The sequence below is a fragment of the Plasmodium sp. gorilla clade G2 genome (genome assembly GCF_900097015.1).
Source record: "Plasmodium sp. gorilla clade G2 genome assembly, chromosome: 10".
In the NCBI taxonomy this organism is placed as follows: Eukaryota; Apicomplexa; class Aconoidasida; order Haemosporida; family Plasmodiidae; genus Plasmodium; species Plasmodium adleri (nom. inval.).
This window is the reverse complement of record NC_041702.1, coordinates 1,110,123-1,125,000: the sequence shown is the minus strand read 5'-3', so window position 1 is coordinate 1,125,000 and position 14,878 is coordinate 1,110,123. Positions and strand designations below refer to the sequence as shown.

General features: G+C 20.6%; 4 protein-coding genes across 4 annotated transcripts; 3 read left to right on the top strand and 1 right to left on the bottom strand.

The window, feature by feature from the left end:
- Positions 1–789: 789 nt before the first annotated feature.
- Positions 790–4,053, top strand: PADL01_1028700 (conserved Plasmodium protein, unknown function; the record flags this gene model as incomplete). The annotated part of the gene is made up of 1 exon (XM_028682362.1): positions 790–4,053. The coding sequence occupies one exon, from the start codon at positions 790–792 to the stop codon at positions 4,051–4,053; it is 3,264 nt and encodes a 1,087-aa protein (XP_028538647.1).
- Positions 4,054–5,747: 1,694 nt separating this feature from the next.
- Positions 5,748–7,097, top strand: PADL01_1028600 (conserved Plasmodium protein, unknown function; the record flags this gene model as incomplete). The annotated part of the gene is made up of 1 exon (XM_028682361.1): positions 5,748–7,097. One exon carries the CDS (start codon positions 5,748–5,750, stop codon positions 7,095–7,097), a length of 1,350 nt encoding a protein of 449 aa, XP_028538646.1.
- Positions 7,098–8,474: 1,377 nt separating this feature from the next.
- On the top strand, positions 8,475–12,962 carry PADL01_1028500 (pre-mRNA-splicing factor ATP-dependent RNA helicase PRP22, putative; the record flags this gene model as incomplete). The annotated part of the gene is made up of 4 exons (XM_028682360.1): positions 8,475–10,628; positions 10,748–10,804; positions 11,248–11,376; positions 11,523–12,962. 4 exons carry the CDS (start codon positions 8,475–8,477, stop codon positions 12,960–12,962), a joined length of 3,780 nt encoding a protein of 1,259 aa, XP_028538645.1.
- Positions 12,963–13,281: 319 nt separating this feature from the next.
- Positions 13,282–14,033, bottom strand: PADL01_1028400 (transcription elongation factor SPT4, putative; the record flags this gene model as incomplete). The annotated part of the gene is made up of 4 exons (XM_028682358.1): positions 13,282–13,512; positions 13,641–13,740; positions 13,860–13,917; positions 14,018–14,033. 4 exons carry the CDS (start codon positions 14,031–14,033, stop codon positions 13,282–13,284), a joined length of 405 nt encoding a protein of 134 aa, XP_028538644.1.
- Positions 14,034–14,878: the final 845 nt, after the last annotated feature.

The following is a 14,878-nucleotide window of genomic DNA, read 5'->3' as shown; positions in this document are numbered from 1 at the left end:
TAACAAGTTGTTTATATAATATATATATATATATATATATAATATATATATAATATATATAATATATATATTATTAATTAAAGTGTATTTTTTGTACTAAGAGCCTTGAAATTATATATGTAAAGCAAAGAGCACGAATTGAATCACTTGTATTATATATAAGGAATATACAAATATATGTACATATTTACATAATATATTAAAAAAGTGGACAACCATTTGAATTTGTTACTATAATATATATAATATATATATAATATATATATATATATTATTGTATGTATGCCTGTGATCTACATATATACATACATTTATTAAAAAAAAAAAAAATTGAAAAATATAAATATAGTTTGTTTCATTATATACAATATAAATAGTTAAATGGATATTTGTATATATATATATATACATATATTCTTGTTATTAGTATATGTTATTATTTTATTACCATATGAAATATATAATTAATATTAAAGTGACATATTATAATATTTTTTTATTATTTGGTAATAAAAATATTTATGAATAAATTGAAGCTGCCATTAGTTATCACATATATTTGTAAGTATAGAAAATAATATACATATATTAGCACTGCCACAAAAAAAAAAAAAAAAATATATATATATATATATATTTATATTATTACAAAAATAAAAAAAAAGGGAGAACCAACTTGATATTGTATATGTTTATGTCTAATTATTTATTATATATTTTTTAATATATATATTTTTTTTTTTATGTATTCCTTATGCTTGTTTACAGATTTATTGTAATTATTTAGAAATGGTAGTTGAAAAGAACGAAAGTCATACAATTAACAATAAAACATCAACAACTAATATTAATAATATGAACTTCAGTTATTTATATGATGATATGAAAAATGTAGAAAATGAAAGACTGGCAAATAATGAATGGCATAATGATAAGAATAGAATAGATAATGGTGGTAAAATAAAAAAGAATATTTATCAGGGCAATGTAAATTATTATAATAAAATTAGTAAAAAGGTAATAAGTCCTAAGAAAAAAAAAAAGTCATTTATTGAAAATGATAAAAATATAAGTTATTCATTACGTGATATGAATAATAAAAAAAAAAATAATAAAAAAATCAAACAAAATAACAATTTACAAAGTATTAAAAATAATTATTATTATGATAATAATGGAAAAATTAATCAAGATAAAAATAAAGATACATGTACAAATAATATTATATGTGTTGTAAATCCTTGTGAAAAAAATAGATTTCCTCATTATTATACTCATAATAATAATATAACAAGTAATTTTAACAAATATTCACGTACATTTAATTTTTACAATAAAAATGAAAAGAGGAAATACTATGAAAATAATACTCACAATGATACTTTCAGATTAACAAAAGAATTATTGGACGATCTCAATAAAAGGAATGAAGCTGCTGAAGATGATGATAACGATAATCAAAATTTTTTAACGTATGTTAAAAAGAAAATTGAAGAAAAGAAGGAACAGAAAAAAAAGAAAGATAAATTACAACACGAAATGCATGAAAGGGCTAATAATAATAATAATGATATAAATGATCATAAGAATGATGAGATAAATGAACAAAATCATCCAATAGGTGATAGTAACAATGATATTAATTGTAATAATAATGAAAATAATGAAAATAATAATAATAATATTGATAGTAATAATAATAATAATGATATAAATAACGATATAAATAATGACGATGCCGAATATGATAACAATAATGTAAATAGTAAAAATAACAACACCAAAATAAGTAACAGTGCAAATTATGATTGTTCCAATAATTTAGAAACATATAAAACCATTAATGATAACAATTCATTATTTAGTGATGAATCAACCAAAGTTTTTGTAAATAAAAAAACCAGAATAAAAATTAATATGTGTGAAAACCCCTGCGACATATGGTATGGATTAAAAAAAAGAAACGGAAAAAATATTTTTATCAACAGTGCAAGGAATAATAATGGTAAGAATAAAAAGATGAAGAAAAATAAAAAAAATAAGAAACAAAATATGGTGAAGATGATGAAAACAAATAAAAAATCAAAAAATATTGAAAAATATTATATTAACAAAAAATCTGGAAAATATGTTAAATGGAGTTCTAACTATTACACCAAATTAAATAGTACTGATGGAAATATATCTGATAATACTATTGCTACTATGCATATTGATGGTAATTATAAATATAATAATGGTGATATGGCAAATAGAAATATAACAAAACATATTAATACATATAATAATAACAACAACACCAACAATAATAATAATAATAATAGTAATAATTATAATAATTTTAAATCATTCCATAATAAAAATATACCAGTTAATATACAATTTGATAAAATCAATAAAAATTATTTAAATCATGATTATCAAATAAATAAAAAAGCATTAAAAAATAAAAAAAAAATGAACTGGTCAGGTAAAAATAACATTTATGTAAATAAATATAATGTACGTTTTGCTCCAATAAAAAATTGTAAAAATAATTATTTTGATAACAGAACTATGAATATTAGTAACAATTATTATGAAAACAAAAATGGTATTAGCGATGAGAATATTAATGGTACTATTATATGTAATATGTGTGGGAAGTCTCGTGAAAATGTTAACATAGACACTTACACTGATAATAATAATAATAATAATAATATTAATAATCATCTTATTGATTTGTTGTGTACTGATTTGGAAAACGCCCATAATATTATGACACACCATCCTATATTCAACGATTCTGATGTTCTGATTAACAAAAATAAATGTAATTGTTATGATAATAATGTATCAGAGAATTTAAATAAAACGGGTGATAATTTTTGTGTTCAGGAGAATATGAACAATACCAAAAAAAATTCTTGCACAAGTAGCCAATTTGAAAACATGCACGAAATTATTATGAATAATACAGGTGAAAATTTATTAAATGGTTCAACGAATAATATAACGACCAATTCAGAATATATCAACAACAATAATGATAATAATAATAATAATAATAATAATAATAGTGATGTGTGTCATAATATTGTAAATGAAGATAATAACGAAACATTTACAAATAGTTATGGTAATCATTTAACATATAGCAAAAATGAAATTTATGAGAATAATAAAAAAAATAACTTAGATAAAAATTTTTGTAGCCATGCAAATAGTAACATGAATTATCAAGGTAATAAAATTGGTTTAAAAAAAGGTGGCTCCAATAAAATGTATAAATTGAATAATAACATGAATAATGTAAATAATTGTGTTGTGAATAATAACAAAGATAATGAAGGAAAATATTTTTCTGCTCGTTATGATGGATATGCATACTTCACAAGAAGTAAAACAAAGGAATATGCATATAACAATTTCCATCATACAAATTTTAAATATAATAATAAGAACAATTATTTTGAAAAAAATATTTCAAGAAATAATAAGATAATCGCATCTCATAATTATAACTCTACAAAAAACTTAAAGTCGAAAGTTGACGAATGCAATAATGTTAATGTTACTAGTATATGTGATGAAAAAAATGAGAATGATAAGGAATATAAAATGAGAGGATATACCCCAATGGAAAATAAAAATAATGATATTAATGATAATAATAAAAATAATGATAATAATAATGATGATGATAATAATAATAATAATCAAGGATATATTATTACTGATTATTCAAAAGGTTATATATCCCATGATCCAACAAATAGCTATAATAACCAAAACGTAAATAATAATATGAAGGATGATAAAATTAATAATATAGAGGAAAAAGATAAAGCTCATTTTGATGATTATAATTATATGAACGATCAAAATAAAAAATATAAAAATCATTATTATGATAACGTCAAATTTGATTTGTCTTATGAAATAGAGGAAGATAAAAAACAAAGGAAAAAAAAAAATTGGAAAACACCATTTGGAAATAAATCTATTTATAAAAATGCAAGAGAGAGAGTTCAATCAATATTAGCTAATAGGAGAGGATTAGAAAAATGAAAAAAAAAAAAAAAAAAAAAATTACCATCTTTGAGATACTGAAATAATAGTGCAAACATATTGTCCCATAGTATCGAAAATAAGAAGTGACAAAAAAAAAGAATAAATAAAATAAATAATAAAATAAATAAAAATTAGATCATATATAAGACATCAACACTTTTAGCATGCATATTTAACAAATAAGTAATTGTATATAAATATTAAATAATAAGGAAATTTAACACAAAATGAATAATCAATTAAATAAATATATATATATGTGGACAATAATATTAATAATATTTACTTAATTTTATTTGTACAAAATGATAAATATTATTCAATTATATATTTTGTTTAATATGTATTTATATATAATTTTAATAATTAAATAAAAAAAATTAATATATATATATATTCTTATTGCATGCGAGCAAGTAAAATTTAAAAAAATGGATGAGGGAAAAAAAAAAAAAAAATCATGAATCCAAAACAGATATCTTCCGAAGTGTATATTTTTCATATTAATGAAAACATTTATTATAATAAAAAATATATATGTATTTATATATTTATATGCATGTATAATCATTTAATTTATTTATGTTATTTTTTTTTTATTTTTTTTGTTTGTTTTTTTTTTTATTTTATTATTTTTTTTTTTTTTTTTCTCCATATGTTAAAAGAACTTCTATATATAAGTAAAATCCCTTTTAACACATTTTAAAATGAGACTCATCCTATTATCTGTTTATATAAAAAGACATATGTTTTATCACGAGAATTTGAAGGAATAATTACGAGTGAAATTCATATTATATCATATAAAAAAATGTAAATATAAATATAAATGCATATAAATATATACATATATTTATATTATTTTTATGTGTTGTAAAAAATTTCTTTTTCTGAAACATCAAAATGTATAGAAAGGTTTTTTTTATATTTATATTATATATATTTTTTTTTTTTTTATGATGTGTACACAAGAAAACATTGTTAAAGTTTTTATTAATGTAACTGCTAAACAATTTGATTTTTTCAAAAGGAGAAAATATTACAAAACTGTAGTAAAAATAAATGACATAAAATAAAATAAAATAAAATAAAAGGATATGTCTATATATATTTTTATATATTTATATTTTTTTCTACGTATTTAATAAAAAAAATAAAAGTTTTATTAGAGATATATATGTTTTAAATTTTTTTCATTACTCATAGAAAAAAAGGTAATGAACTAGTGTGTGTAATAAAGTGCATTAAAAAATGACACGTATATAAAATTTTTCAAAAATATAAATATACAACTATTTACAAAAAAAAAAAAAAAAAAAAAAAAAAAAAAAAAAAATATAAACATGAAAATATAAAAATATAAAAAAATAAAAAAATAAAAACAACGACGAAAAAAATATGTGCTTTGATCAATATATAAATGTATAAATATATATATATATATTTGTACATTTCATTAATTAAAAAATAAAAAAATATAAATATATAGAACATAAAATATATTTATATATATAACCATGTACCGTTATATATATTAATGTAAATATATTTATATAAGTGTACATACAGCACATTTATATATTATTATAATAAAATAAATATAAATATAAAAATATTTATATGTATATATATACATATATACATATATATATATATATATTTATTTATTTACTGTTAAATAAAAAGGCAAAATGGCGAGAGTTCGGAAGGGGAAGGCCATACCTGTAATGTCTAAAAACTCAATACGAGTTTTAAATATAATTATGATTATAGGTTTTATAAGTGCTATACCTCAGATTTTTACTACATTAATGACATCATGGAGAGAAGCTGAACCTATAGAATATAAATACATGTTTAGAGGCAGTGAACATTCTTTATATGTTGATTATACATATTACGGTTTATATAAAGTAGTTTATGATAATAAACATGTAGAGACATGGACACAAAGAGTTCAAAATATGAAAAGGAAAGGTATAGAAGGTATACAACAAGGAAAAAATAGCGAATCAGCTGGTAGCTTATCATTATGGACATCTGTATGCCCTGAAGCTTGTAGAGATGCAATAGTTAGACGTATAGAAGCATATGAAAGAGTTTCTTTTATATCTTTAGTACTTTTATGTGGTATTGTAATATCTTGTACTATTGTTATTTTATCTATAGGTTGGAATTTATTATTTTCAAAAAGCATATTTATATTAATGGGTTGTTTTATTTTTTCATTTGTTATAAATGCTGGTGTAGGCACTTATTGGTATTATGAAACAGATATGTCTTGGAATTCTATAACTAAAGCACAACAATATCCTTTCCCCAGATGCTCACATTGTTTTTATATTTTTATGATTACTACAGGTATATATGCACTCTGTTTTCTTAGTTTACTATTATTAGACCTAATTAATAAGAGTAAACAAAAATCATCACATCTAGATCAACTTAATGCACATAATAGAAACCCTATGAATAATAAAGCTATGTATCAACCTATGTTCGATAATCAACCTGGGATGATGATGCAAAGAAGTGCTAGTTATTCTAATATCATGCCATTTGCAAAAGGTATGAATAATGATTATTCTAATTATATGCAATATAATAAAATGGGAATGAATATGAACATGAATATGAACCAAATGTCACCACAAGGATTCCCAAACTTTAGAAATATGGGGTCTAATGTGGGTCCAAATATGGGTCCATCTATGGGTTCACCTATGGGACCATCTATGGGATCACCAATGGGACCAAATATGGGGTCACCTATGGGACCATCTATGGGTTCACCTATGAATTCTCCAATGGGTTCACATATGGGTGCAAATTTGAATCCCAATTTTTTCCCTCAACAATCAAGGCAATATTCTTTTTCAGCTTCTCCAACGTATCAACAAAATATGCCTAATTTTAATAACTTTTCAAATAGACATATGCCATCTATGTCTGATTTATATTTTGCACGTCAATACTCAGGCATGAAATTTGGGGACATGAATAACAATCCATTTGATTCACAGAAACCATATAAATTTTAAATAAAAAAAAATAAAATAAATAAAGGAAAAGGAAAGGAAAATATATTAAATACCCATTTTTATTATAAATGAAAAGCTCATCAAGCCAACCGAAAGGACATAAAAAAAAAAAAAAGAAGGGAGGATTTAGAAATAGAATATAGGATACCACAATAATAAAAAAGGGAAATCATTCAATTTATATTGTTATTATAAAAATGTAAATATGTATATATTATATAAATAAAAATATATATGTTTTTATTTATATTATTATGGTTGTGGCTAAAAAATATATAATTTCAACATGTATATATAAATGAGGATTAAAATATATACATGTAAGTAAATATATTATTTAATAAGGATGATTTAGGGTCCTTAATAAGGATTCATATAGGAAAAAAAGAAAAAAAAAAAAAAAAAAAAAAAAAATTATAATCTATCTATTTTTAAAAATATTATATTTTTACAGAACATAAAAAAAAAAAAATAAATAACAACAATGTTTTAAAAAAATAGAATAAAATAAAATAAAATAAAAATGAATTAAAATATTTATATATATGTATTTTTTTTTTTTTTTTCTTCTTTATTTTTTAATTTATTATAATTAACTTATAAAAAACTTTTCAATCATTATTTAATTCATATTATATAATAAAAAAATAAATAATATAAATATGTAACATATATAATATATTTTTGTGGGGTATTATTATATATATATTTCACTTCTTATGTCGTGCCACAATTTATTCATTCAAAAGAAAAAAAAAATAATAAATGAAATAATAACATATTGGAATCGTTTTTTTTTTTTTTTTTTTTTTTTTTTTTTATTAAATGATAAGGTTAAAAACATACATTTTTAAATATAATTCTTTGTCCTTTTCATGGCGATCTTAATTCTTCCTTTTATGTAATATAAAAATATTATATATATATATATATAATATAAATAATTATAAATTTTTTTTAACCTCATACATATTAATATATATATATAATTATGTATATTTCTTTTTTTCCGCTTTCATATATATATATTTATTATTATTATTGTTCAAAAGAATTAGTTTTATATTATAGCATGAATAAAAATATGATGACAAAAAAATATTGATTTATTAAAAGAAATATATATATTATTTTGATAGGATTGTTTTCTTTTTTTTTTTTTCTTCACAACATATATATATATATATTTCACTTTATAATGTATAATTTTTTTAGTTGTTATTAAAAAAGATGTTTGTAAAGAACAAAAAAAAAAAGAAACAATAAAATAAAAGATAAAATAAAAGATAATAATATTAAAAGGGTTACATAAATATATATAAATATATATATATATAATTTTCATAATAGTTATATAGTTATATACATTTAATTTTAATGGATTGTTTAAATAAAATAAATTTGATACGAAAAGTAAATGAAGAATTATATAACAGCATAGGAGTAGAAGATGATAATCTTTCTGAGTTTTTAATTTACTTATGCGAGAAATCAACATCCTTAGAAAATTTTTGTAAGGATGTTTTTGAAAATGGGGGGGTGATTGAACAAGCCGTTCTTAAATATATATATAATATGATTAAAAAAGATAATAAAAAAAATGATGATGAAAATAATAAAGAAAATATTTCTTTAGAAAGCGCAAATGATAATGATAATAATAAGAGTAATAACTTAGAATATAAAAAAATAGAAATGAAAAATGAAAAGATGAAAAAATATCATTGCCTAACTTTAAAAAATGAACATATTAATTTAGATAGTGATGAAAATGGAAATAAGGAAAGTAAAGAAAATATAGAAAGTACATCTAAACAAGTAAATGATGATAAAAATGTTAGTACACTTGATGCTAGTGATTCATCTTATCAAAAAAAAAAAAGAAAAAAAAAATATACTCCAAGTGTTAGCAGTAAGAATACGGAATCGTCATTTGAAAGAAAACAAATAAAAAAAGATAATAAATATGAAAATGGAAAGAAAAGAAAATATGATGAAAGGTATTATGATAAACATAGAAGTAGACATGATCATCACGATAATGATAAACATAGAAGTAGACATGATCATCGTCATAATGATAAACATGGAAGTAGACATGATCATCGTCATAATGATAAACATCACACTAGATATGATCATCACGATGTATCCTCTTCATCCGAATCCAACCATCATAGTAGTAAGAAGGAAAAAGAAAAAAAACACAGAGATAAAAAAAAATATGAAGAAAACAAATCCTATGATGATTATATGGCATTAAAACTTAACAACATATTCAACGGCACTGTGAATAAAATTACAGACTTTGGATTATTTGTGTCCTTTAAAACAAATGAAGGATACAAAGAAGGACTAGTGCATGCTACCGATATACTACCAAATAGAAAGCGTGTAGTAAATATGAACGAAAAGTTTAAAAGGAATATGAAAGTAAAAGTTAAAGTGAAAGGTATTTTCAATGAAAAAATAAGTTTAAATATGTCTGAAGTGGATCAGAAAACTGGTAAAAATTTGGTAAGTGATGATATAAATAAAGAAGAAGATAATTACATTTCTTTATTTGATGATATAAATGAAGATTTGAATGAATTAAAAAAGAAGAATTCACATATATTTAAAGAAGATCCAAAGGAGACAATAAAATATGAAAGTGTAATTAAAATGCAAAGTGATTATTCTAAATGGGAAATACAGCAATTAATAAAGAGTGGAGTTGTATTTGATGAGAATATAAAGAAAGAATATAAAAATCTTAAAATAGATGAAAAAATAGAAGATGAAGAAGATATTATTGAAATAGAAGTAAATGAAAAAGAGCCTGCATTTTTAAAAGGTCAAACAACAAAAGCAGGTGCAAAATTATCACCTATACAAATTATAGTAAATGCTGAAGGATCATTAGCTAAAGCAATAACAACAACAACTGCATTAGCAAAAGAAAGAAAAGAACAAAAACAAAATGAACAAAATGCAATATATGATAGTATACCTAAAGATATTAGTAGACCATGGGAAGATCCTAAACCTAATTTAGGTGAAAGAACAATAGCAGAAGCTTTAAGAAATATAGGGAAAAATTATGATATACCTGAATGGAAAAAAAATTATAATAATAATAATATATCTGTAGGTGTTAAAAATACACTACCAATAAATGAACAAAGATCTAAATTACCAATATATAATTTAAAAAATGATTTAATGAAAGCTATAGAAAAAAATAATGTTCTTATTGTTATCGGTGAAACAGGTAGTGGCAAAACAACACAAATACCACAATATCTACATGAAGCTAGCTATACTGAGAAAGGTATAGTTGGATGCACACAACCTAGAAGAGTAGCAGCTATGTCTATTGCTAAAAGGGTAAGTGAAGAATTTGGATGTATATTAGGTCAAGAAGTTGGTTATTCTATACGTTTTGATGATTGTACCTCTAATGATACAATAATAAAATATCTAACAGATGGTATGTTGCTGAGAGAAACATTAAGTGACACATTGTTAACAAAATATTCCTTCATCATAGTAAGTTAAAAAATTAATATATAAATAAATATATATATATATATATATATATATATATATATATATATATTTATATTTATATATATATATATTTTTTTTTTTTTTTTTTTTTTTCCCAGCTTGATGAAGCCCACGAAAGAACCATTTCTACAGATATCCTTTTTTGTCTTTTAAAGGTATGCAAATATATAATATGTTTATTTAATATATATAATATATATATGTTAGCCTGTTCAATGACAATATTTCATATAAAATAAAAAAATATTGACAGGTACAGGGCTTATAAAAAATTTTCTGTTTTTATTATTATTTTATTAAAAAAAGGAATTTATAATTTTATTTTATAAATTATTAATAAAAGAAAGGAACAACAAAAATATAAGAATATAAAAATTTAAAAATATTATATATATATATATATATATATATATATATATATATATATATATATATATTTATGTATTTATATATTTATGTCAAAATATAATGAACTATAAAACGACACAAAATTATAATTACCTTTGAATATTTCTTTATCAAATAATCATATATATTTTTTTACAATAAGACTACATTTATAATTTATTATTATTTTATTATTTTTTTTTTTTATTAGGATGTGGTTAGAAAACGATCGGATTTTAAATTAATTGTCACTTCTGCCACCTTAGATGCAGAGAAATTCTCAACGTATTTTTTTAACTCACCAATTTTTACTATTCCTGGAAAAATCTTTCCTGTTGAGGTACGTCAAAATAGTAATAAAATGGACAAACAAAATATAAAATATATATATATATATATATATATATATATATATATATATGTTTGTGTGTGTGTTTTTTTATTTTCTTTTTATGTGTGTCGTATTATTTATATTTTTCAATTCAGATTTTACATTCCAAAGAACCAGAAAGCGATTATGTAGAGGCGAGTCTCATTACTGTATTGAATATCCATCTGAATGAACATCCTGGAGACATATTAGTTTTTTTGACGGGTCAAGATGAAATAAATACAGCATGTGAAATATTACACGAGAGAATGAAGAAATTAGAAAGCATGTCTCCACCTCCTTTAATTATATTACCTATATATTCTTCTCTTCCATCAGAAATGCAGAGTGTGATATTCGAACCTGCTCCTCCTGGGTGTCGAAAATGTATTTTAGCTACAAATATAGCTGAAGCTAGTTTGACAATTGATGGAATATTTTTTGTTATAGATCCAGGATTTTGTAAAATTAAGAAATATGATTCAAAGAGGGATATGGATTCTTTAATTGTAGCTCCTATATCTAAAGCAAATGCAAAACAGAGAGCAGGTCGTGCAGGAAGAACAGGACCTGGCAAATGTTATAGATTATATACAGAAGAAGCTTATAAAAATGAAATGTCAGAAATGAGTGTACCAGAAATACAACGTATAAATTTAGGTAGTATAGTATTATTATTAAAAGCTTTAGGAATAAATGATTTTCTTCATTTTGATTTTATGGATTCACCATCAGTTGAAACTTTAATACATTCACTTGAAAATTTATATTATTTAGGAGCACTAGATGATAATGGATATTTAACTAAATTAGGGAAAAAAATGGCAAATTTTCCTATGGAACCAAATTTATCTAAAATATTATTAACATCATTAAATTTTAATTGTACAGATGATGTTGTAACAATTGTAAGTATGTTAAGTGTACAGAATATTTTTTATCGTCCACAAAATAAAGCTTTATTAGCTGATAAAAAAAAAAATAAATTTATTATGCCACAAGGTGATTTAATTACATATTTAAATATATATAATAAATGGAAAGAAAATAGTTTTTCCAATTATTGGTGTCATGAAAATTTTATACAATCTAGAGCATTAAAAAGAGCACAAGATGTACGTAAACAAATGTTATCTATATTTGAAAAATATAATTATCAAGTCAAAAAAAGTACTCATAAAAATGATTCAACTAAATATGTAAATATATGTAAAAGTATTTGTTCTGGATATTTTAATCATGTATGTAAAAGAGATACACAACAAGGATATACAACACTCTTAACAAATCAGCAAGTTTTTATTCATCCATCATCTACTCTTTTTAATAAAAATCCTTTATTTGTTGTTTATCACGAATTAGTATTAACAAATAAGGAGTATATAAGAGACTGTACAATTATACAACCACAGTGGCTCATACAGCTAGCACCTAACTTATTCATACCAGCAGATGAAAAGAAAATATCCAAAATTAAGTTGAGAGAAAAAATTGAGCCTCTCCACAATTATTATGAGGAGCCAAACGCATGGAGATTATCACGAAGGAAGGGATAAACACTCAACACATAAATGGAAATATAAAAAATATATATATATATATATATATGTATGTATAGATGTGTATATATATATATTTTTTTTTTTTTTTTTTTTTGTTATAACTTTTTAAAATTTTTACCAACTTAAATTAATTATATTTTTATATTTTTGAAAAGTATTAAAAAACAAATGATTCACATTTTTATATTATTTATATGAAAAAAAAATAAAAAAAACATAAATATATTTATATATATGTTAACATTTTATATTACTTAAAAAAAAAAAAAAAAAAAAAAAACATAAATATATTTACACATATATTACAATTTGATCAATAATTTGGCTTTAAGTCTCTTATAGATTCTGGTAATTCTCCTATAACTTGTAAAGCGTAAAAACCAGGGGCATACTTACTCAAGTCGTTATATTGAGCCATCCAAGATTTATTAGGAGTTGTAATAGCCATAAAGCCATTAAAATTTTCGGTAGTACAGTCATGAATTCTGTGCCTGTCTCCTGCTAGTTGTAAAAATTTACAATTAATACATCCATTTTGATAAAACTAAAATGAAAAAATAAAATAAATAATTACATATATATAATATATATATAATATATATATATATATATATATATATATATATATATATATTTTTTTTTTCATTTTATTTTCCTTTTTTTTATACATACTTCACTTTCAGATTTTAACATACGACATGATAAACATGCTCGTAATTTTAATAAGGCTTTATCTTCTTGTAATCCACTCCTTGACTTCTTTAGAGAATCCCTAAGAAAAGAAATAAAAATATACATATTCGTCATATATATATTTATAATATATAATATTTTTTTATATTTCCTATTTATATGATTTTATTTTATTCTTTTGACGTTATATCATTTTACTTATTAATATCTTCTACAAATGAATCATCGATTTTTTTTAAATCTGATTTCTTTCTTCCTACATAAAAAAAAATATAAATAAATGAATAAATATATATATATATATATTTATTACATATAATATTTTCATATATTTATTTATTTTTTATAAAACCAACCTTTAGACGTTGACATGTTATATAATTGTTAATATTTTTATATAAATATTTTCCTTACAATGTTATAAAACACTCAACAGGAATATTTTTACAAATCTATCTTTCATTTATATATATATGTTGATGATAAATTTATATATATATATATATATATATATATAATTATCTTTTTATTTTACATGTTACTATTAAAATTTTTTTTTTCACATTTTTATTAAAAAAATGAAATAAAAAAAAATAATATATATATAATAATAATATATTTAAATATATTATATATATATATTATTTTCTGCACTCTAAATATACATATACATAATATACATATATATAATAAATATATTTATATGATTGTTATATGTTCTTTCCATTCATATAATATATTTTTTTATAATAATATAAAAAAATGTCAAGGGTTTCAAATAGTAAAAATTATATTAAATAAAAATTTCTTTTCCTTATTATATAGAACTTGACTATATTACCATATATATAGTAATTTTTCACATACCCCAATAAAATATAAATAAATAAATATATTATTTATATGTATATTTTTTTTTTTTTTTTTCTTAAAATGTTTGTATGTTTAGTTTTTTTAGTTCGTCCATAGGTATTTGAAGACAAAAAAATAAAATAAACAAATAAATAAATAAATAAAAAAAAAAAAAAAAAAAAAAAAAAAAAAAAAAAAAAAAAAATTTATATATATATATATATATATATATATATATATATATATATATATTTATTTATTTATTTATTTATTTTATTTATATATCTTAGAGTAACTTTGTTTATATTACAATGATACATACATATATTTAAGATAATTACTTCTGATCCTTTTATTTTTTTTGT